Below are 23129 nucleotides of genomic sequence, written 5' to 3' on the forward strand. Positions count from 1 at the left end.
GGAGCTTCAAAAATTTCCACCAACAAAATTGTATATCTTGAGTAATACAAGACTTGTTTTGTCTGTACTCCCCTCCAGAAACACCGGGGGCCAGCAGGATGGGCAGGATGCGTGCCTGGTCCTCAGACAACACTGACTGCAGAGGAGGCCAACAGCCAGCACTTGAACATGAACACATATGGGCTACCTTGCTTTCTCTAGCAGCCCCCTCAGCCATGCCTCCTGTGTGCCCTGTACTCAACAGCTGTTGGGGGAATGACCATGAGGATGGGGAATCTTGTGTGTGCTGGCCTGGCCTTACCCTGATTCTTTGTTTCCTTGTTTCAGATGTGGAGCCGATAAGAGCAGAAGCCATCTTCAATGACAGTAAGTGAGGCTTTTTTTAAACATCAGAAATCTCACCTCCAACTTTTAAAATTAGCGTCAAGAGTCCCTGAGCACTTTTTCTGGCCCTTAAGAGCCTTTCCTCATCCTTCTGTCTAATGAATGTGACCTTGTACTCTCAGAAATTGGGACTTTGTAATTTTCTTTAGCACCCATTGAAAGGAGAGAGGTACCACAAGGAAATGTACAGAAGTTACATCAGCCTGTGATTATAATCAAAATCTTATGGATTTTGGAATGGCTGACAGCACAAAATTGTTCCTCATGGAAATATACAGAAACGTGACTAGTCTTCTCAAGGCATTGCTGTAGGGGTTAGATAGTGATACCTTGTTTTAGAGAATTTTTTTTAAGTTTTCAGAGAAAGAAGTCAGCTTGCTTGGAGATAAAATAGTCATAAAAGCTATCTTTGCTTACAAGTTGTTTCTTTTAACTCTGAGAAGGTTTGATCAGTTCCTTAGCAATAAGCTGTCAAACAGTGAAAGATTAAATTACATAACTTTTTGGGTCTGATGTAGCTGCTGGTGCTCTGGGACTGATGGAACTGAGCTAGTGTTCTGGGACTGAGTTTATTCCCTCTGTTTTGAACATCGACTGCTCAGGTGGTTGGTAGGATTGTGAAGTTTTAGGACCAGTTACTGAGGATTACAAAGAGCTTTTAGGAGGGAAAAACATTTCTTCAGACAGTCCTATGAACTATGGTATATTCTGAAGTTTGTCTTTTACACAAAACTTTTGGGCGGGTAGATTTAGGTTGCACTGATTTCCTTCATATTGGTTTTAAATATCAGATTCTACACTGAGCTCATGAACTCCTCAGTGTGGTGTAACCTTTCTTTCTTCTTCTAAATTTATGAACAGCTTTCAGTCTGCTGTGGTATTCCTGCCGCTTTTGACCATGAAGTACTGTTAACATAATGTTGTGCAGATCCTAGCAGGAAAGGGATGAGATAACACTCTCTGTGGCTCCAGTTTTTCACTTCTGAGGACTTCAAGGGCCCTGGGGCTGGCAGCTCCTCAGTGATGAATTACCAAGTTCTGGTTTGGCCCCCTCCCAGGTCACTGTCTGGGTGACGAGCCTTGCAGCAATGGTTTGGACTGTGTGGTCACTATGAAAATAATTCTCATCTCTGTCTCTTTTTCAATGAATTGGGATAGTCCTGTGTGTCAACTTTCCTAATGTCTAGCTGAAATTGGGACCTGGATGAAAACTAGTGGGTCTTGGTCCAGGTAGGATGGATTTGATGTTGTTTGGATGGGAGAAGACAGCTGAAGTAGGTCTGTTCATTGAGGAAGTTTCTAAAGCTATGCAGGAGCTTCAGCTGCTCCTGAATATCCTCAGTTTAATAGCTGAAACTGTGGATATTTCAATTTCTCTCTGGGTTTGGATAAAAATGCTCATTTTGTGTCATGGATGCATACCATGCTGTAGGTATCCATGCATTTTGTCATCTCTGGTTGGAGTAGTGTGGTGCTCTTTGCTTGAAGTGCCTCTCCAGGTCCACTTGCAGACTGCAGTGATCAGTTGCCTGTCTCCAGGTGACATCTTGCTGATGTAATCTGCATGCATGCATGGTAAAACCCCACGACTTGGATCATTCCCATTCTAGGTTTTGCCTTTTTCATATTTTATCCTAATGAGAAATTACCTGAGACATTAAAGTTGGCAATGCCTCTATTTGGGAATTGTCTTGGGTGTATGGTGAATGTTTTGATTCCTGAGTTGGGCTGCTCACACAGCTAAGCCTGAATGTTTGACCATCATGGCTTTTCATGATAGTCAGCTGTGCATGGGTTGTGCATGAGGAGCTCGGATTTGGGGGGGCTGGTGGAAGGTACATTTTCTTGTTGATGACAATACATTTTTACAGAATAGGTGGTGTGGAATTTTACATATGTTTTCCACAGCCATTGGCAGGATTTACTAAACATAAGAATAGCTAATACTCTCTTTGTCCTTTCTGACAGTCTGTGGGTTACGGCAGAATAGATCAGTCAAGTCAATGGCAAAATCCTCATCGCTGCGAATCGTTGGCGGATTGTCTTCCGCAGAGACCGGGGACTGGCCGTGGCAGGCCAGTCTGCAGTACAATAACATCCATCGCTGTGGTGCAACACTCATCAGCAACACATGGCTGGTGTCTGCAGCTCACTGCTTCAGAGAGTAAGTTCCCATCTTAGAATCTGCAGCAGAATGTGTCCCTTCTGCATCAAGTTGTGTGGCTTTCCAGGTTTGCACCACACCCTTGACTCTTTCCCAGACAAACAATTTTGGAAGAGAAAAGTCAGAGTTAAGTAGGCCCATCAGCTGGATGTTTCAATGAGAAACCAAAGACCGGCCCTCGGGAGCAGAACTGGCAATTTTATGAGTGAAAATCAATAGTCACTTGGTGCACTGACCAAAAAAGTGCTGCAAAGGTAAGGTGTGTGAAATGGCAGAGTATTTGTTTCCTGTTAGACTTTATATTTCTTAAACATATGCCTTCATGTTACAATGGGTTGCTGCTACTGCAGACTGCTACCAGCAGCTACCATCCTGAGTTCCTGCCCCTCTGCTCAGCCGTGCACTCCCAGCATTTTTTGTTTAATGGCAATTGTGAAGCTGCAAGGTATTTTTAAATGGAACAGATTATTACTGTGCAAAAAGAGTAAGGGAAATGAAGAGTTCACAGCAGAAGAGCTTTTGGATTTGATGACACCCTATGGGCCACACAATAGTTAGATCAGGGACAAGGAGCAGGGGAGGAGTACAGGACCATGGCTGAGGGAATGCAGGAGTGCCCTCTTCTAGCAGTAGTCCACAGTTCTGCTACGGAAAGTGATGGATGCCACAACTTTCTAGCATGGAGCTGGCTTGAAGGAGTTTTCCAGTAAAGATACTCTGCAAATTTAAAGTCCCAAACACATATTTACAGCAAAATACTTACAGCACTCTTACCTTTTTCAGCATGACTCACCCTCAGAAGTGGACTGCTACTTTTGGAGCTCTTTTGAAGCCACCAAGCTTGAAGCGATCAGTCAAGACAATTATTATCCATGAGAAGTACCTCTACCCAGAGCATGACTATGACATTGCACTTGTGCAGCTCTCCAAACGAGTTGAGTTCACAAGCAGCATACACCGGGTCTGTCTGCCAGAGCCATCTCAGACTTTTCCCTACAATACTTATGCTGTCATCACAGGCTGGGGAGCTCTCACCAATGATGGTGAGTCCTGAGTCTGCTAGGTGACCTGTATGGTCCATAAACAGCAGCTCTGAGTGAACTGATACGACTTCTGTAGCCACATGTGATATGACAGCAAGCCTAATGTTTGCAATAGGTTTGTTTAGTTTATAGGCATCAGTTTCTTGTTCTAAAACCGGAGTGAATAAAGACAGAACCACAGTCCACTGGAGGAAAAAAAAAAAAAAAAAGACTCTTCTGTTTTCCCAGCCTTTATATTTCATATTGTAAATTCTTAAGACAGGTAGTCCAGCCATGCATGTGTTTATCTAGAACCTAAAAAAGTATTTTGCCAGTACTGGTCAGAAGCTACAGATAACTCTGTGAGCTTTCAGGTGAATGTGCGGAGTGAGCTGTGAATTACACGAGCTCACACTCTTACCAGGCCACACTAAGAGTACATGTAGCAATGGAATCAAATGTCTTCATTTTGTATCATCTGCTCAAGTTTCTGAGTAATTTGTCTTCCATAGAACATGGAATTTGTGTTATGGAACATGTGTAAAATATATGGCTTTACACTTAAGGTGCTGTGTACTATGTGATCATTAGTTCAGCCTTAATGGTACAGTTCCTAAGTGAGTCTGTAATTTTATGTACATTCTCCTTAAGGGCCTGACCTAGGAAGATCAACAAGCAAAATTTCCACATTAAATCAAGTCAAGCTGGTCCTCCAGAAGAGGACATTAAACACTCTTCCTGTATATTAACTACTGCAAAGTAATTATGTTGATAACTACCCAAATTGTATTTTCTCTCAGGTCCAGCCCCAAATGCTCTTCAGGAGGCAACAGTGAAACTTATTGACTCAGACACTTGCAACAGAGAAGAAGTGTATGATGGGGACATAACACCCAGGATGTTGTGTGCGGGATACTTGGAAGGAGGAGTAGATGCTTGTCAGGTAACTGTAGCTGAAAATTAGAAAGGAAAACTATTTGAATGCTGACTGCAGTATCTGGTTGACCACATCTTAATGGACAGTGTATTAGTCCCTTAAATAGGCTCCGTTCAAACAGGAATTTAGGTGTAGAGTGAAATAGCATTTAGTACACATCATTTACCACTAAATGCTGTACTAATTATGAGCTATTATACTAAAATGAGCTAAAAGTTACATGTCTTAAGTAGCTAACACCAGACATCTGCAGAGATGAGAAGGAAGAAGGTTAAGAATGTTAAGTTACCAGAAAAAATGCACTGTCACTCACTGAAATTAAATTCTGGACTGGATCATATCATAACAGATCTGTTACAATGTGATCTTTGGTAACAGACTTGGCTCAGTGAAAAGAAAACCGTCTGAAACAAAGATAACTATAAGGAAGGTAGATGTAAAAGAATGGGAAGGAAACATGCTGCAGGTCTGCAAATGTTGTAAGGAAATGTTTATGTTCAAACAAAAATATTTCCATAGTGATAACTTTTAAAAACATAATTTCTATTTATGTTATATTAAAAGATTTTACTATTAAAGTGCTGATTTAATACAGACTATTCCTGTAATCGCAGTCCTACAGATTTTTGCCCAAATACAAACTCCCTGCAGAGTAAGCCTGGGAAGCTCATTCCTCTGTTCCTGGCTCAGCACCGAAAAGACCTAAGCAGAGGGGTACAACTGCTGTTTAGTTCAGTAAATCATTTTGGTGAAAGTTGGGGAATTTGGTCTGCTGTGTGAGGATTGCCTCTCAGTCTGTAAGGTTTCTAGTTTAATTATTATTACCATGTCACACTATTAACAGTATCAAAATTGAGCCCTGGGAAGTGGATAATACCTTAAGGAGGTATCATCTAACTAGAAGACCAAGTTCTTGATGAAAGCTCCAAGCAAAAAGGAGATCTAAGCTAATTTTTAAATGTTATTGCTGAAAGTGACTAAAATTGTTTCTTTTTAGAATAGCAATTACTATTAAAACCTGTTTAAAAAAAAGGTTCATGCTCTCTTAGATTGCTGCCTGTACTGGTGTTTCCATACTCTGTACAAGGAAGAAGACAAGGCAGGTGGGAAGCAGTGTATCACAAAACAGAACAGAAGCTTTTTGTTAGGTTTTTTTTACCGAAACAGAGGTCAGGAGGTCCCCTGGCAAACAGGAAAATGCCAGACTTTTGACTCAAGTTTCAGAAACAGCCTGGATTCTGTACAAATGCCTGCTCTTGAAATACTGCTTGTTAACTTCTCCTATAGGATAGAATCTCCTGTCTATGGAGAGAATTGCATTTTCTCTTCTGATCAATTAAATATTGCTTCCCCTTCTTTTTCTAGGGGGACTCTGGGGGACCACTGGTTACTCCAGACTCTAGACTGATGTGGTACCTCGTGGGAATAGTGAGCTGGGGAGATGAATGTGCCAAGCCAAATAAACCTGGAGTTTACACGCGAGTGACTTATTTCCGTGACTGGATCACCACAAAAACAGGCATCTAATTCCGACGTAAAAAATGGATGTAACTACATAGACTAGATGTAACTCATGTCTGTAATTCTGAAAGATTATTTTTTTAGTATATATTCCTATGTAATTTTGGTTGAAGCAACCTTAGTCCACAGCAAGTGCTATCTTTGCTGTCAGAGATGCTAACCCCTTCTGAATTCATGCTAAATGTATGAAATTGCCTGCCTCATGTTTGAGCTGTGAAACTTTCCCCCTTACCAGAAATTATGAACTGACATCATTAAAATTACATTTAAAAGCTACCAATTTACCTGCTTTATAAATGCAAACATTTTCCAGTGGGGGAAAAAAAAAAAGAAAAAAGAAATTTTTCTTCAGCCATGGGCAAGGTCTGCAGTTGAATCTTCCTCCTCCAATGAAGCAAATGCTGTCACACCTGTGTTTCTAGCAAAGTGGACCCTTGATGATCATTCTTGTTAGAGACTATCATCTGCACTGACTCCAGTTGAGAACCTGGATGCTCACCTTGCTCTGTAGCCTTGGTAACTAAATGTGGATCAGCAGGACTGAGGTTGGGTCCTAGTTAAAGAAAAGAAGGATTTCTGTGCTTGCAGTAAGTTAGAAGAGTAAAGAGAAAAGCTTCATGTTCTTATTGCAAAGCACATTTTAAACAGGAATGTTTTCGTGGATTGTGTGAAGTTCAAGTTGCTTGAAGTTGCTATTGTGGAAGTGCTTCATCACAACATTGTGCTGCTACCTCTGTACCTGTTGTCTTCCAGATCTACTCTGTTCAACACACAGTATGCTTAAGATGCAGAAACACAAGCTCTACCCAAACTGTTTTTTTTTTTGTTTTTTTTTTTTAAGTGTGCCCCCATGAACAATCTTGCTGGAAATAAATATGGCATTTAAATTTGTTCTAAAGGAAAAAAAAATTGCCACAAATGAACTGGGAACTACATTTTTTGATCAAGAAACAGCACACTTTTCCACGGGCATGCCAGCCAGCAGAAACCATCTCACTGCAAAGCAAGTGATCATTGATACTTCGCTGATGGATTCACCTCTGCCATGAATGAATATGATTCTGAATATGAATGTCTTATGAGGATGAAGAGTAATTTCATATTAAAGAACAGTCCCAATAAGAACTTCAGAGTAAATGCAATCCTTACACATTGGTTAAGCACTTTTCCTACCTCTGTGCACAACCTCTCATGGATTGTTGGTGGAAGGGGGTCCTTTAGAGCCAAGGCCTTCAATGTGGGGATCCAAAATGTCACTTGTAGTCTTCAAATGGCCACTGGACTGCTTAGGCTCTGAATGCAGGACTCACAGGAGTCTATATAAGACAGGATGAAACTGCAAATGTCACAGCTGCACCTACTACAGCTGAATACTCTGCTGAAGTATCCTGCCTCCCCCACTGCTCATGACTGGATCTCTCCTCAGCCTTCCTACTGTGCAAGCTCTCCAATAATCAGCATCCCTGGGAATGAGATGTTTGGCATTTCTTGAAAACTCACACCCTGAATTACAAGTCTACATAAGAATGGAAAAAACTATGTTTAAGGCTTGGTGGTGTAGGAGGGGTTGTCTTGTTATTGGGCTACTTCCAGTCATTCTGTGTATCTTTTGAATTTTGGTAAAAGACAAGTTGCCTTATCTCAGAAAGAAATCTACTGAAGATTTCAGATTAGTTTTAGTTTCAACACAGTAGTACCTTTATTCTTATTTTCCATGTCATTGTAAAAAGAAAAGGATCTTGGGACAGTTAGGAGGATAGTTAGATGCAGCAAATCCATTTCCTTAATTTATTGATGAAGTTTGTAATTTATGCACTTTTGAGTTGCTGCTATTTTTCAATTAAGAACTTACTCCAGTCAGGGTTCAGTTACAAAACAGAAGCTTCATGGAGCTTTGGATTAGATAACCTGAACACACTGATTTCTTCTAGTGCTTAAGTCCCCTTTTTCAAAGGCATATTTTGGGGGAAAAAAAAAAAAAAAGTCACACGTAGGTAATTGTGCCTCTTATTGGTTTGAGGGTGTAAATCATGAGAAGTGTCCTTAACAATCAGCTGATGGATTGTGATTGAAAAGAAACAACAGTTCACTTTCATAGACAGCTAAGGCTTTGTTTTGCACTTAAATCTCTTCTTGCATAGCAAATGGAGGGGCAACAAAAAGGAGGTGAGGCCCAGATACAGCCCCTAGAAACTGGTTCCTACCTCACACAGCAAGTGACATGTAAATGCAATACCTTTAAAATGAGAAAGGCAGCCTTTATTTCAGATTTTCTCGTGAGTGGCTAAATAGCCAAGAGGTGTGTGGGAGAATGTCTACCTTACTCAGGGAGTCCTGAGCCAGCCAGATGCACTTTTCATAAAGTTTTTAGCAAACTGTCTGGCCTGGGTTTGTCTTATATTCTATGTCAGTGTTTTATTTATGATGACTCTATTTGTTTTCTGCCTTAGAGTAAAACAATGAGGCTACTGTGTGATTAAAGAAAGGGTTTTTAAAAGCCTTTTATTATTGTTGATGTTAAGATTTAGCAAGGATTTAAACAAAATAAAGGCAATATGTTTCATAACATTAAATGTATTTAAAAACAACTGATCTTCTTTTGTCCATTTTCTTTGCATAATAATAAGCTAAAGTTTGAATATGATGCAAAATAGACTAATCTTCCTTATTTTATATAAAACTATTCTAAAACTACAGCTTTCTGTCCATTCCCTGTCCTAGGAATCGTTTTGTTATTAACAGTGGTTGAACATTACAGGTGTTTCAGTGATGACAAGGTAAGACATTTGCTTTTCTAAAATACTCAGAGGTGAATTTCAGTTAAGATAGTACTATGCAAATTTGAGAATGGATCTGAAGCCTCATTCAAGAATTCACCACCTTACTTCTGCCCTTGGGAAAAACACATGTGACGTTGCATCCCTACAAATCTGCTATAGGGAGCTCTGTGTAGCTGGTACCAATTTTCCTGAGATTTCCCAGGTAGATTTAAAGCATCAAGAAATGTGTTCCAAACCTCTGGTTATTCCAACTGAGTTGTCTGGGGCTTTCTCAATGCTAATTTTCAGCTTGGAGCCAAAGTAGGAAAGAAAGAAGAGGCTGATTGCACAAGGCCTAATCATGTGAGGAGGTCTGGTTGAATTACATCAATCTGTCATCAGCATTTCTTATGTAAGTAAAGCTTGTAGAAAATCCCATTCTGTATCTGCTATTCCTGTTAACAAATTAGATGAGCTGAGAGCCAAAAGTCATTATTTAACCCAATGAATGTTTATCTGGCAACTTGCAGCCTGTGCTGCAGATTCACAGGCATGGAAAAGCTGGCTCTTCCTTTGGAAATGCATTCACACACATCTCAGTGTGAAATCAGCTTAGGTAATTGGTGCCCTTGTTTATCTGGAATTATCAACATTATTAACATGGTTTCTAGGAAGGTGTCACTTGCTAGAGCAGCTCTAAGTGGCAAGATCCCTCAGCCCATCCTGCTGGGAAGCTGGAGTCCTTTTAAATATGCCATCAAAACACTCCTACACAGCATGGGTTGCCAAAAAGAGGAGACAAAGCCTTGCATCTTGCTCCTGCAAGAGCTAAGGGCAAGCCATAGCCTATGGCAGGACGTTTGGAAACACTGAAAGATGCTGATGTAAATTTATAGTAACTTCTGGACTGGCCCGTGTGCTAAACTGAACTGTGTTTGCCTTAGTATTTTCCAATAACACATTTTCAGGGAAAAAAACTACAGGAGTTTTGCCTGCTAATTTGCTTATTAACTAAATCAATCAGGGAAACAAATGTATGTCTCCAAATCTCCACTATGAAGTCCCCACTAAGAATGTGAAATTGCACCTGTAAACAAGGAAATTAAAGACAAAAATACCCAAGTGGCTTGGATTTTCCTAGCAGATGAAAAGGAGATTTACAGCTACTTCAGCTTCAGCTCCATTTGAAATTACTGGCTCTAAAGATGTATTCAGTACCTGGATGCAGAATGCATCTACAGTGGTGCACATACACTGAAGTTGCAGAGATTTAGGACATGAATAGGCTCAAATCTGGAGGTGGTGATGTTCTCCTGGCCACAGCCTCATCCCACTCATTGCTTCAGAAAGTCTGTAAACTGACAGCGCTGCTTCCTATCTCACTTTAACATGATGCAAATAAGGAGCTGGGATTTCCTTTAAAATTAATTTATTTAACTAAATTTACTAAGGTATTAATGTCATATGTAATTTTTAAGAAGAAGACGATGGGGAAAAAAAGTCAATTTACTCCAGATGTTTCAAATTTTGCAGTCTTAGAAAGGTAAGGGAAAACCTGTATGTTTTTTGATTTGGTACCATCAGCCTAGAGAGTTCCTGAGTACTCCTGCTAATTGATGCATTTGGTCTCTGGGGAAACAGAATCTGTGCATTTCTTTGTGGCACTTCATCTTAGAAGGCCCACATTCATGGTTTCACTAATTGTTACTGTTTGCCTCCTTACTGTTAAAGGATTACGTGAGAATTAACTGGATGTTGCTGTTTCTCCACTTAGGCAAAAGGCTTGTCAGTATTTGCTGTGACTGTGCAAAATCTGTTTCATGTGAGATGACTGTATCAAAGTGGACTGGGTCTTGAAAAATGCAATGACCTGGACACAAAGATGGTAGGTAGCAGATTCTTTTAATTATTATTATTTTTCATAACAGTTTTGATGGGTAAGTGCTTGAAAATAAGGATGGTTATGTTAACCTTGGAAAAAAAAAAATAAAAAGATTAGGTTAATTTTTAAGGAAAGAAACCACAAATATAACAGTAAAAATCGCTGACAAGACAAAAAATGATGCAAGTGACAAAACTGAAGCTGACTTTTTTTGGTATCTTTAAACTCTTCTTCATTTCCCCACCCCTTTTGTCACTGGGACTCCTGTTAATTCCATTCATTAGATACATGCACTGCTCTTTGAAATTACTGTGTTGAAATAATGAAAGTAATTCTTCAATGTTCTGATTTTTATGTATTATGTGAAAAAGCTACAAAGCAAATACCAGCCTTAGCATCAATTCCTTTACTGATAAGGGTCGCAGTCGACACCCAGAACGGCTTTCTCCGATTATCCTGTCTCCGAGTTCGGCATTCCAGGCTTCTAGTGGCCTCTAGTGGCTCTCCAAAATTTGCCTGCATCTTCTCCCATTATTTCTGCGTGTGCAAACAGCGGTGTAGCACCCAAGAACCTTCACCCTGGTCCTGCCAAAGCACAGCCCACGTTTGAACGAGCACAGTGTTGTCCAGCTGCCCTTAATCTTTGTTAATTAAGTGCAAAGGCTATGTGCACTCTTGGATTGAGGTGTAAATCTTGAGGGTTGCTAGAATTTTGTTAAAAGCCAAAATAATGCACTGGATGCTCACGAAGAGCACAAAACTTGGGTCTTAGTTGGTTCCCCTTAGTTGGTTGGTCTGTTTGGGCTTTTTAAAAAGTTATAAATATTTTAAAATACAAGGTGACCATTCTATATTCATTGCATGCAAGGACACTTTCGAGTGCTTGAACCCCTCCCATTCTAGACAAGATGTGCTAATGGTATCAGGAATGATTTAAAGTCATCTACTCCAGCGATCGGGGTAACAAAAGGAAAGGCAGGATTCAAGGTGAAGAGAGGTTAAGCTGGATGATAAGAAGGTGGGCTGTGCTGGGATCTTAATCAAGAGTCTGGGAAACGGGAGAGAAAATATTGATGGGAGGAGATGTTGGTTTTACGGGGGTGGTGTGGAGTTGCTGGTGGAGGCAGCACAGCGACTGCCTCTCTCCTGCTTGGCTTGCTCTCTGCTGCTTAATCACCCCCAAAACAAGAGGAAAGGTTTCCACAAGCCGATATACCACCCTGGCACGGGCCGTACTTTGGTGTTGGTAACTCTTTGCCAAATTTCCTCTGCGGCCTTGGCTACAATCTAGTGTTTCGCAGTTGGCTGCCTACACGCTTCCAATGAAGTTCAGCCCGTTTGTGCGGTGACATCTGCTGGTGCTCCCCTGCGAGATACACAGGCAGGAGTCGCAGCAGCAGGGCCCGGGAGCGCTCTTCATCGTCTAAACTGCTCATGCTTGAACCTAAGGAGGATTCATTGATTTTATTATTCTTAACAGCACGGTGCTGTTAAGCGCTTTTCGGACAGAAAATGGCGAGGATTTCAATGGCTTAGGCGGCTGCGGCCGGGCAGCCGGCGCGCAGCCCCTTCCGCTGCTGAGTCGCGGCGGTCCCGCCTCCTCAGGGCGGCACCGGCCCGGCCCGGCCCGGCCCCTCATGTCGGCGCAGGCGGGGAAGCGCCGCGGCACCGGCGCTGCCGCTTCCCACCCCTTTCCTGCCTCTTCCCCCGCCGCCGGCTGCGCTCGGGCCTGGATCGCCACGCCAAGGCCGCCGCGGGGTGAGGAGAGCGGGCGGCAGCGAGGCCGGGGCCGCGGAGGCGGGCGGGGCATGGCGAGCCCGGGGCGGGCGGGCGGCGGTGCCCAGCGCCGCGGGAGCGCCCGGCAGCGGCGAGTGGGGGCTGCCATCGCCGGGCTCTGCTGCGGTCGGGGTGGTTCTGAGGCAGCCCGTGGGCTCTGTTGGGGCTCCCCGCTGCAGATCCGAGGTGCCGGTGTTCCCGCATTAGCCCGGCTGGGCAGGAACCGGGTTTGAGCTTCCTCTCCCTCTCTCCCGCCGACTGAACAGGGAGCCTGCATCGACTGGGATCAGCCGCTGGAAGCTCCGGGTAGGTGGGATGAGTCCAGGCCTCCGAGCCATCCCGGCGTGCTGAACAGCGAGTGGTTAACACTGCTTCAGCCTGTGCTGACTCGGAGGTAAGAACGCTGTGACACGAGCACGCCGCTACAGCTCCTGTGCCTTTGCTGCTCTTCAGAGCATCTCAGTCCTTCCCGGCAACATGCAGCTTCTCGGTTTGTCCCTGGGTTATGTCATGCAAGCAGCTGAGGCTTTAAAACATGAAGAGCATTACTTAAACAGTTAAATACAAGGTTGACGTTGAAACTGATAGTGTTGGCTTTTAAAAGGAAACAGACAAGTGTGTAAATGTTGGGCCTCTGGTAAGAAGGAGGACATAATGTTAGAATGACTTTTTTACATGCATTTCTTTGAAACAGATTGAATACCAGTGGAACAAAAGTGAGAAATAACTTGGATGCAGAAATACATTAAAACCAATACATTAACCAAGTTTGTTCTACAGTCGCTTGACCGTAGTGTCATTAGATCCTCCTTGTGGAAGGAGGTATTTTTCTCTACCTGGTGGGTGCACTGGCAGCATCTCAGTGCTGTAACTATGATTGCAGGAGGAGAATGGGGAATTAAATAGTATATTGAGAGAGTCACTGTTAAATGAGTCTGTGTGAAACAGGTGGCTGAGTTTCTCTTGCCAGTTGATCACACGTCCTAGTTGTTTACGGAAGACTGGGAGGGCGTAGAGATTGAGATGGCTCTCAGCAACCACAGCAGTGGAAGCTGAGCATTTTTATCCAGGGGTGGATAACCTTCCCCATCTTAGTACCGCAATCCTTTTATGTTGTGTAGTCCCAGAGTGGCAGTGCTGTTTGTGGAGGGTGGCTGTGGAGCAGCAGAACAGCTCTGGTCTGAGATGGCTTGCTTTGAAGGGGACCTTCAGTCTGGTGTCTCAGGCAGCGGCTGAAATGAAAGCCCTTATTTAAGCATGGACTGAAGTCTGTGACTGACTGTAAGGTGTGGTGTGTTGCACTCTGGCTTGAGATCTGGCTCTAGTAAAATGGTCATTGCTTGTCTTCAGCCCATGTGGTGTCAAGGGCATGGGAGCTGCTCTGAAGTGGCTGGTGGTGTGGACTGTGGTGGAGCTGCCTCGAGTGCTCGCTGAAGTGCAGGAGTTAATGTCCACGTGGTGGAAGAGCTTTGTGGATGAGATTGTGGCCTGTGTCCAATGTCACTGTCCCTTGCTGTGCTATTTCAGCGCTTTCTAAAAACCAGAAGGGTGAATTTTGGGTCAGAGTGTTGCAGTCTCCACATTGTGACACACTGCAGATACCATTCTTGAGAAATGTTAAAATGTTTGCCAAAGTCACCTGAACAGGAATTAGATTTTGGGCAGATTTGGCAGCCGTTTTAGGGTATATCTCTGCTCTCCAAAAAAAATGTCCTTAGTATGTCTGGGCCCTTACTTTTCAGTCTCAGGAGAGAGAGTTGTCAGCTATGTGTAGTTTCCAAGGCAGTTTGTAGAAAGCTGAAATATGTGACCCAGAACATCAGTTCCTGTCACTGCTACAGAAGTACACACAGGGTCTGTTTTGGTCATCCTGTGTTTGGTGACTGCCAGGTTCAGGAAGCACCAGTTCCCAGTGTGCATAAGTAAGAAACAAGGTGCCCAGGGCAGATTGTTCCTGATCCTGGTGCTTAGTTATCACCAACTTAACAATGAAAACATCCTTGTTAGTGGCTGAAGGCCTTAATAGCATAGATTACATTTTTTCTTACAGTCCTATCAAACTGTCTAACTGCATGTTTGAATTAAATGTTGCAGTAATTCAGATCTTTGGGTGTTGGTTTCTTCAGTTAGCTGAAATACTTGTTTCTTAAAGGTTTTCAATTAACATAGAAATAATGCAGCATAAATGCCTATTTCAAGCCATTCAGTGATCTTCTATCTTCTTTAAAAAAAAAAACCTACTGATCAGATGGATGCAAGTTGATCAGCTTGGAGCTCTTAATATAAAAAGAAGTTGCTCTTTCAGTAAATCTAACTGTAGCAAATATAATAAGTAAGTCTTGCATTTCCTCAGTGGGGAAATTAATGTCAGTATTTTGAAAGCATTTATTGAAGATTTGCAGATTTTTTGCTGGAGTGTGGGTTTTTTTTGGCTGGAGCATGTTTTCCTTACCCAGGTGCTGTGATGTTCCACAGACTTCTTAATGTTCAAAGTGATTCCTGTGTAGCATCACTTATTTTATTTTTCAGTTCCTTTAATGAAGAACTGAGTGAGACAGAGAGGGGGTGCCAGCTGTGAAATTGCATGTGACATAACAAGCTAATTTCTTTTTGTAACCCTTCTAGTGTAAACAAATCACATTGAATCATGGCAGCAGACTCTATGGAAATTGATGATGCTTTGTATAGGTAAGATTGTCTGATTTTTAAGTGTTGCTCCTGACTTTTCAGGATCACTTGCATTTACATGCAGTAATGTTACAATTTCATTCATCCCTCATCCTTTGCTGTGCTTCTTGGTCCTCATTATCAATATCTGTTACCTTCCAGCCTCAGGGTGTTGGATTTGAGGGGGTTTTTTTAGATTAAAAAAAAAGTTAAATATTTCTTTCGGTTTAGTTTTGTTTTAATTTGTTAACTGGGAATGTCTTGAGATCACTTGGCATGGTAATTGTTCAGAAAGTCTCTGCTGGGACAAATGATACCCCTGTAAAAGTATGGTGGGATGAAAAGCTTCTTTGTCTATCAAGAAATAAAAAATAATTTTTAAAATGCTTGTATGAAGAACAAATAAGGCTTCTTTTCAATTCAGTGCAGTACTTCTGGTGTTGTGTCACTTTACTTTTTGGCAGTAGTCTCATGAAAGTTGTTCTTTTCCTTGATGATAAAGGAGATGTTTAGAGTGGTGTAAGTTTAATTGTACAGTTGGATGTTAGGGGGTCTCCCAGATTTCAAGATCTGACTACAAAAGCTGTGTCACCCTCTGTTCTGAATATTTCTGATAACAAAGAAATTCTTTTGCATGCTTGTCTTCAGTAGTTAATTCCAAAAACTTTGTTTATCCTGAAGTTTTGCAGTGATTTGAAATTATAACTTTATCTTCTCTAAAACCTGGCACTGACAAGGTCTGACTAAATGCATTTCGCTGCATTCATTGTGAGTGCAAATCTTATGTTTGATTGATAAACATTTCAATTTTTAAAAAAATTTTTAATGATTGGAAATTTTTGACTTACTTTACTATGCTCTTGACTTTGTATCTTGTTTTGATCTGAATTTGTCTTTGCTGTAGTCGCCAGAGATATGTTCTTGGAGACACGGCAATGCAGAAGATGGCTCAGTCCCACGTGTTCCTGAGTGGTATAGGTGGCCTTGGGGTGGAGATTGGTAAGTTAGGTAACATTTATTTAAAAAGACACAAGTGTGTGTAAACATTCTGTCCCAGAATACTTGTAAGCCTTAAATTTAAATATAATAAGCATGTCTGAACTGTCTGAGAGAATTTATATGTGCATGATGCATATTACTAACATTGCAGATGCAGGAAAGATCCTGGACTGAAGTTCTCATTTTACTAGAACAGCATTTCAAATTTTACTTTAAAATGTGCTTCCATGAGCCAGATTGCTTTACCCAAATCTTGTGTCCTGGGTGAAGGTTTAGGGTAGGTAATCCAAGTTACTCCTTCAGGTATCAGTATCAATGAATGTATTGTAGGAATAGCTATAGCCCAAATTTTTCCCATGTGTGAAATAGGAGGATGTGTTGCAGAACAGAACTATTTCGTGAAAATACCTAACTGCCCAGATACAAGAGACTCCTTAGCAATTTTCCTTACTCCTCATGAGCAAGATGATTGTTGCTTTGGCTGATTTGTGCCTGGGCTGTTACTCCTTCAGTTGTCTCTAATGGTTCTCTGCACCAGATGCCAGAACAGAGTCACGGGGTTTTGCAGTTTATTGTCATTACTACCTCTGTAATCACAATTGTGGGATGAACAGCGGAGTAATGACAAATGCAGAGAGTCTTTTTAACCTGTCTTATGTTATTTTGCTTTCTGGGGTGCTGTAGAATGCTTGAGCCAAATGTAAAAGAGAAAAAACCCTTAAACTATGAAGTTCTTAACAATGAAATACTGTTATTGTCCACCTGAATAACTACCCAATTACAGATTTGCAAATAACCTGCAATAATCTCTCTCTGGTTTTGCTTTGTCCTTGTTTTTTCAGCCAAAAACATCATTCTGGCTGGGGTAAAGGTATGTAAAACAGTTCTATTGTTGGGTATTCTTGGGTAAGCATGAGAAAAAGGCAAAACACTGCTAGCTAATTAATCTAAAGTTTCTGAATCTGTTTTTCAGTAGAAGGATTGCACAACTTGTGAGAACCTAGGGGTAAAAACTTTCAATAATCTGGGTGTTCTAGTGGTACTGTTAAAATCTCACATTAATGTTCACTGCAGTCTGAAATAGCTCATAAAATATTTTAGCCAGCTGCTGACTAGATACTGAACTCTTTTGTACCAAGTGGCTTCTCCTAAATTGAGTAGTCCAAACTCAAAACCCAGACTATTCAAAATATGTTATCTTATTTTGACAACCATTAGAATCGTTTTGTGTAGACATTAGACTGTTGGGTGTTTTAATCCAACAACTGCTTTTGTGCTGCTGGGATTAATTTTATTAGAAAGAAGCCTTTTAAGACTTCTTTCCAATAGAAAAAATCAAATGAGTCCATTAATTTTCAGATGACAATTGCCCCTGTATCACAGTCTGGCAAAAATCACCCTTGATATTTAAATGCTGTCTGTTATCACTACAAACTGAGAGGAAAATGCTGAATGAAGTGCATGTTGCAGATGTGTTTTGCTCTCTCAAACAGTAAAGAGTTTTCTTGGGAAAGAGATTGGGAGAGCTTGTTCTTATATGTGCTACAACTAAATCTTCTGCAGTGTTAGTCCTCCAACACTTTATGGGGCTTAACCATTCTTTTGGGTGCTGTGACCTTGTGTATTTCTTCCAGCAAATGCTTTTTTACAAACTTTCTTAGGCTCTTACAGTTCATGACACCAAGCACTGCACAAAATGGGATTTGGGGATCAACTTCTTCATCCATGAAGATGATGTTACCAGTCAAAGGAACAGGTTAGTGAAGTCTTAGGAGTGAGAGAGGACTGAGCCTGATGGTCTCATCAGCATCAAAAATAGCAGTTTGTTGTCCAAGAGCTGGTAGTACATATCAAATACCTATTAAACCCTTTCTGGAGTTGCTGGCTGTGAGTACAGTGCCCAGGTGGATATTAGAGGAACTTGTCTAGACTTGGGACTGAGATTCTGAGTCACAAGTGTCACTGCTTGTTATGCAAATTTGATAGTGGGGGGCAGCATGCATTTCTTCCTTGGGCTTTCTCAGCCACCTGTACAAGATTGGACAACAGCCATGACAGCAGACAATCTGTGGGTCCTGTGGGATATTGGACACAGCAGTTTTCCTCAGACCTGCTAGGAATTGAAGTATAAATAAGTTGAGTTGTTTTTATTGCCAGGAGCCATTGTGAGGGTCTCTTGTAGGGCATGTGTAGTATGAAATTCTGTATTGAAAATACAGTTTTGTAGATATGTAAAAAATTGAAAATTGATTTTCTTTCAGGGCTGAGGCCACACTTCCTCGTATTGCAGAACTCAATCCATATGTCCATGTAGCAGCATCCACTGTGCCACTAGATGAAACCATTGATCTGTCTTTCCTAAAGCACTACCAGGTATGTCATTCTTAAAGCAGTTGTATGTGTATTCGTGTATTTTGTTCAGAGAGTACAACTTGGATTTTTAAAGTAAGTAAATAAAATGAAGAACTTTGAAGTATATGTTGAGATGGTGTAAATAAAACAGTAGGTCTTGTATTTAGACTGATGAAGTGTTGTGCTTATTTTTTTCAAGACTGAAACAGTGGGTTTGTGTTCCCACCACTTTCTTGGTACACTTAGTATGGAATTTGCTATGACAATAAATAGCTAAGTGGGGTCGCTGTACAAGTTTTTTTCTTTGAAGGTGAAACTGTGGCCATTCTTTGCAGCTACATAGCATAGATGTCCTATGTGTATTCTGTGTGCTGTATTCCAGGCAGCAGAAGCTCAGGCTGTATATTTAGGTGATTCCTGTATGTATGTATGTGATGAAGGGTAAGTGCCTCTGTGGTGGAGTGAGGGCACTTGCAGTTGTTCAGTCAGCTGTCTCCTGCCTGTGTGCATGGCTCAGTCTGAGTAGGGAACCTTTACTGTGTGGCTGACATACAAGCACACCAAGTTTCTGAATGTCCCAGCTACAGCAGGTCAGTGTAACTGAATGGGTTGCAGTGCACGTGCCTTGGAACCCAGTACTGTCCTAGGCATTAAAGGAATGTGTGTAGAAAATCTGTGTCTGCAATTTTATGACCACAAATACTGGATGCCTGTGCAGACTTCTTGCTGTGCACTGATGAGTATTATTTATGTTTGTTTGCTAGCTTTAATCCTAAAATTCAAAATCTACATTTTTGCTGAGATTATCCATAACGGTTTTGGTAAATATTCTAATTGTGTATTGAATTCCACTGCTGCAGTCAAAAAAAAAAAAACAAAAAAACTCCAAACAAGCAAAAACCTGAGAATTTGCTGTTCCTGTTCTTACTCATTCTGTTTCCAGAACTTGTGGGGTGGTAACAAATCTGCTTTAATGAAAAAACTTCCTCAAGACTGCTGTCTCTTAAGTGTGGAGGATAGGAGTAAGGACACCTAAGTAACTTAGTCTAGGTGCTAGGACTAGACTTAAGTTTTCTATAACCTGAAGATACTGATTGCTTTCAGTGTCTTAGAAATATTTCTGTTCTTGTTCACAGTGTGTCATATTGACTGAAGTAAGTCTGTTGCTGCAGAAGAAGATTAATGACTTCTGTCATGCTCAGCAGCCACCTATTAAGGTAATTAAAAAAATGCAACACATGAATAATCTGTACAGTGGGCATTCTGGACCTCCAGGGTGTTCTTTCCAAAAATGATGAAAGCTGGTTATGAGGTATATAATTCAATGCAGATGGCATGTTGATGCAGCAGCAGGAGTTCTGGGAATACAGTGCTGCTGCTGGTATTATCTGGATACCAGCACAGGTAACCACAGCTTGATCCTTAATTAAAAAGCAGTTGTTTTAAAGAAATAGTTTTCAATGTTAACTCAAAATGGTTCTGAAAGAATGTGCTGGCACTGAAGGACGTGCTGAGGCTGAATGTAAGAGAAGCAGGAATGGCAGCATTTCGCTGTGTAGTGATGTTGCTCCTGTGTCGAGAATGGGCTCAGAAATGCTCCTGCAGGTTCAAGATCTGCTGTCAATGCTGTGCTGTGTAGTGTGGCCTGAGTACACAGCAGGTTTCCACTGCAGAATCAAACCTGCTGGTCTTCAGCAGGCTCCAGTGTGAGGCATCTTATCTGTGCCTTGTGCTGTTCTAGGGATGCTCATGATTTTTACTTTCTCTTGTAGTTCATCAGTGCAGATGTGTATGGAGTATGTTCACGTTTGTTTTGTGACTTTGGTGATGAATTTGAAGTGCTGGATACAACAGGAGAGGAACCAAAGGAGATCTTCATTTCAAATATAACACAAGTAAGGGATAAAATTTAGTATTGTGTTGCTTTAACTGTGTTTAAAAGGACTCATTGTTGGCTCTTGGAAAAGGAGAGTGCCAGAGTGCTTCACTTGAGCAGCCTGCTAAGCAACTTAAAATTGGTGCTATAGGAGAAGCAAAGTTACTTTGGTTACTTTGTTCTTACCCTTGCCTCATGGTTGTTACTTACTATGTAAAACACAATAATGATTTTTTGATTGGAGAGAGTGAGAGGAAAAAATGAGAAGTAGAAAGAAGAGGACGGAATTTTGGTGTGGGAATAGGGTAAGTCTTCCAAGGAAGCATGAAAATAGGCATGAAGAGAGCCCTTTTTATAAGAAACTGCAGCATTTACAGGCAGGCTACTGGAATAATCAAGGGAATTGAGAGCATATTTTGAAAAGAAATCTAAAGGTTTATTTTAACCTACCAAAGCAGAGGCAGTGAGAAGGGGATATTATTGCTAGTACTTCCAGTGTAGAATGTAAGGATGTCCATTTTATCTTGTATTATTGTTTTATAAAGGGAAATTACTCTAGGTCCTCTTTGCAGTTCTGGAAGTCCAGACAGTAAGCTCACTCATCCAGCAGCAAGTCTTTTGTCCTATCTCCAGTCTAGATACAATACTAACCAATCTAGGAGGGGTTGTACAGCAAGTTGTGCTTGGTCTGGATTAAAGTTTGTGATATAATGATTTAGGTAGCCTGTTCCTGTGCCTTTAAAAGGGAATGGATGACTTGATTATTGTTCTCATTAATTACATATGGAGTACATAGTTGATTTTCATGGCTTGTGCTGATTACCTGCCATGTCAAGGAATGAATATATATTTGTATATATGCCTTGTGTTTAATAATCTGATGCTTGAATTTAATTGTATCTTCTTCCACTCTGAAGTGTAAAACTGATGAGAATTAAAACTCATTGCCATCAAGGGCCTGTTCTTGTCCCATAGACGGGGTCAAGGTGGCACTGTGTCCTTAAATCAGAGCAGAATTTTCTCCAGTCAGCTCCTTTGCCATTGTTCATTTTCCACAAAAAACGTGGTCCACTGTAATTAAGTTCTATGCTGCTTAACTGAAATCTTTCCTGTACTGGGTCTCAGGGAGGGATGAGAGGTGACTTTACAGGTCAGGCTTGCTGCAAATCCACCAGGTTACAGCCTGAGGTGCAGCACAAGGTACTTGATGAGCTGTGTTCAGACTGCAGTGAGGTCTCTGTGTGTGTGGCATGTTGGCATCACATCCTATAATAGGATGAGGTGTTGTCTGAGATTCCTGCAACTGTAAGCTTGTCTATGACCTGCTGAAGCTGTGTCTCTTCTTTATGCTGTCCAGCTTTTTAAACTTCCAAACTTTCAAGAATGAGTTTGGATGTCCTTTCTAAGAATACCATAAAGGAAGCATGGAGTAATAAGGACCATTTACAAGACTTAATTTTTTTTATGCCTCTGAAAATTTCTTTGAACATAGGGATTATTTTTAGTTTGGAAAAAGGGGATAAATCTGCTACTATTTTAGAACATAACAATGGATTTGACTGCTGGGAACTAGTGAATGCAGTTTGCTAACATACTGAGAAGTGAAAACAGTGAAAATGAGAAAGTTTGTGTTGTACAAACACTGTTAAATTGAAAATCGTAGGACTGAAAAAGTTGTCATAGGTAACTCTCTTGCTGTGACAGAAATGAGGTGTTAAAAGTATTAGAGGCTGCAGTTTCAGTAGACTAAAAGCTATGTGCCTGCAATACAATGTGACCCCTATGCACAAGAGACTTTCCTCCTTTCTGACTGCCATTTTTATTTCAGTCAAATCCTGGTATTGTCACTTGCCTTGAAAATCATCCACACAGGCTTGAAACAGGACAGTTCTTAACCTTTCGGGAAGTTAATGGAATGTCGTGCTTGAACGGATCCACACACCAAATAACAGGTAAAGTGCTGCTGACTCATTTGCAAGGTGCTTATTTTGTGTCCTGGTTCAGCCATTGCAGTGTTAGTTACCATAGTCAGAGGAGTGCTGGGTTGTGCAGACCTCCAGTGAGCTTGCACAAAAAAATTGCTCTTTGGTGCAAAGGTCTTCCTGGTTTTGCTTTGATATCATTTAGTAAAGTCTACCTGAACTCATCTTGCTGCTTAAGGAGCCAGTGGCATTGCTCAGCTCAAACTGTGGACTCTAGTTGGCAGCCTCTGAGCTGACCATCCTTCGTCTGCTGATGAAACTGGTTTGGTCTTTGGAGGGTCCCATAATGCCTGCGCTTCTGTCATGGTTTTGGATGCCACTTGGTGTGTTACTGTTTGCCTTGTAGCTTTTTTGGGTGACTATTTAAGTGTACAGGGATGCATTGACAGTGTTTTAAGAATGCTTTTGAAATTATTTTCATGATTTACATCTACCCTGCTTTGTTTTACTTCATGCATGTCTCAAGGCATTCTACTTGGTTCCTTTTGGATGCTGGGGAATTTTCCAGTTCCTAGATCTGAATGTCTGTTTGTTTTGAGCAGAAGAGAGAGCAAGTGGGTGGGGGTTGGTTGTTTGTTTTTAACTGTTTTGTGGTCTGAGACAAAAAACAATACCCTTGAAACGTGCTTGAATCTGTTTCCTCTGGGCCCTTGCATTTTGCTAGAGCTGATGCTGCAGTCAGTTCATTCCTCCTATTCATGGCTTAGCTTGTGGTTTTAGTTTTCCATTAATTAACAATTTTTCTGTCTTTTTGCCTTGCCTGAATGATGCTTCCCGTGTATGAGGGGGAAGATGTGACAAAATGCTC

General features: G+C 41.3%; 2 protein-coding genes across 3 annotated transcripts in view; both read left to right on the forward strand.

The window, feature by feature from the left end:
* The window catches only part of LOC121331374 (transmembrane protease serine 11E-like), a 39578-nt gene extending 33544 nt beyond the window's left edge, over positions 1-6034 (forward strand). The window contains exons 6-10 of the mRNA XM_041395736.1: positions 328-366; positions 2353-2548; positions 3332-3591; positions 4371-4513; positions 5873-6034. Of these exons, the coding sequence (XP_041251670.1) occupies positions 328-366; positions 2353-2548; positions 3332-3591; positions 4371-4513; positions 5873-6034 (800 nt within the window). The remainder of the gene's footprint in view (positions 1-327; positions 367-2352; positions 2549-3331; positions 3592-4370; positions 4514-5872) is intronic.
* Positions 6035-12296: 6262 nt separating this feature from the next.
* Positions 12297-23129, forward strand: part of UBA6 (ubiquitin like modifier activating enzyme 6) — a 28279-nt gene continuing 17446 nt past the window's right edge. The window contains exons 1-10 of one of the 2 annotated variants that reach the window (XM_041395783.1): positions 12297-12427; positions 12625-12839; positions 15071-15133; positions 16017-16111; positions 16954-16982; positions 17773-17867; positions 18373-18484; positions 19600-19680; positions 20236-20358; positions 22168-22291. In XM_041395783.1, coding sequence (XP_041251717.1) covers positions 15093-15133; positions 16017-16111; positions 16954-16982; positions 17773-17867; positions 18373-18484; positions 19600-19680; positions 20236-20358; positions 22168-22291 — 700 coding nt within the window. In that variant the 5' untranslated portion in view covers positions 12297-12427; positions 12625-12839; positions 15071-15092. The remainder of the gene's footprint in view (positions 12428-12624; positions 12840-15070; positions 15134-16016; positions 16112-16953; positions 16983-17772; positions 17868-18372; positions 18485-19599; positions 19681-20235; positions 20359-22167; positions 22292-23129) is intronic. The other variant, XM_041395782.1, reaches the window with a different exon arrangement.

This window comes from Onychostruthus taczanowskii, unplaced genomic scaffold (assembly GCF_017590055.1).
Source record: "Onychostruthus taczanowskii isolate IOZ18803 unplaced genomic scaffold, ASM1759005v1 scaffold12, whole genome shotgun sequence".
Classification (NCBI taxonomy): domain Eukaryota; kingdom Metazoa; phylum Chordata; class Aves; order Passeriformes; family Passeridae; genus Onychostruthus; species Onychostruthus taczanowskii.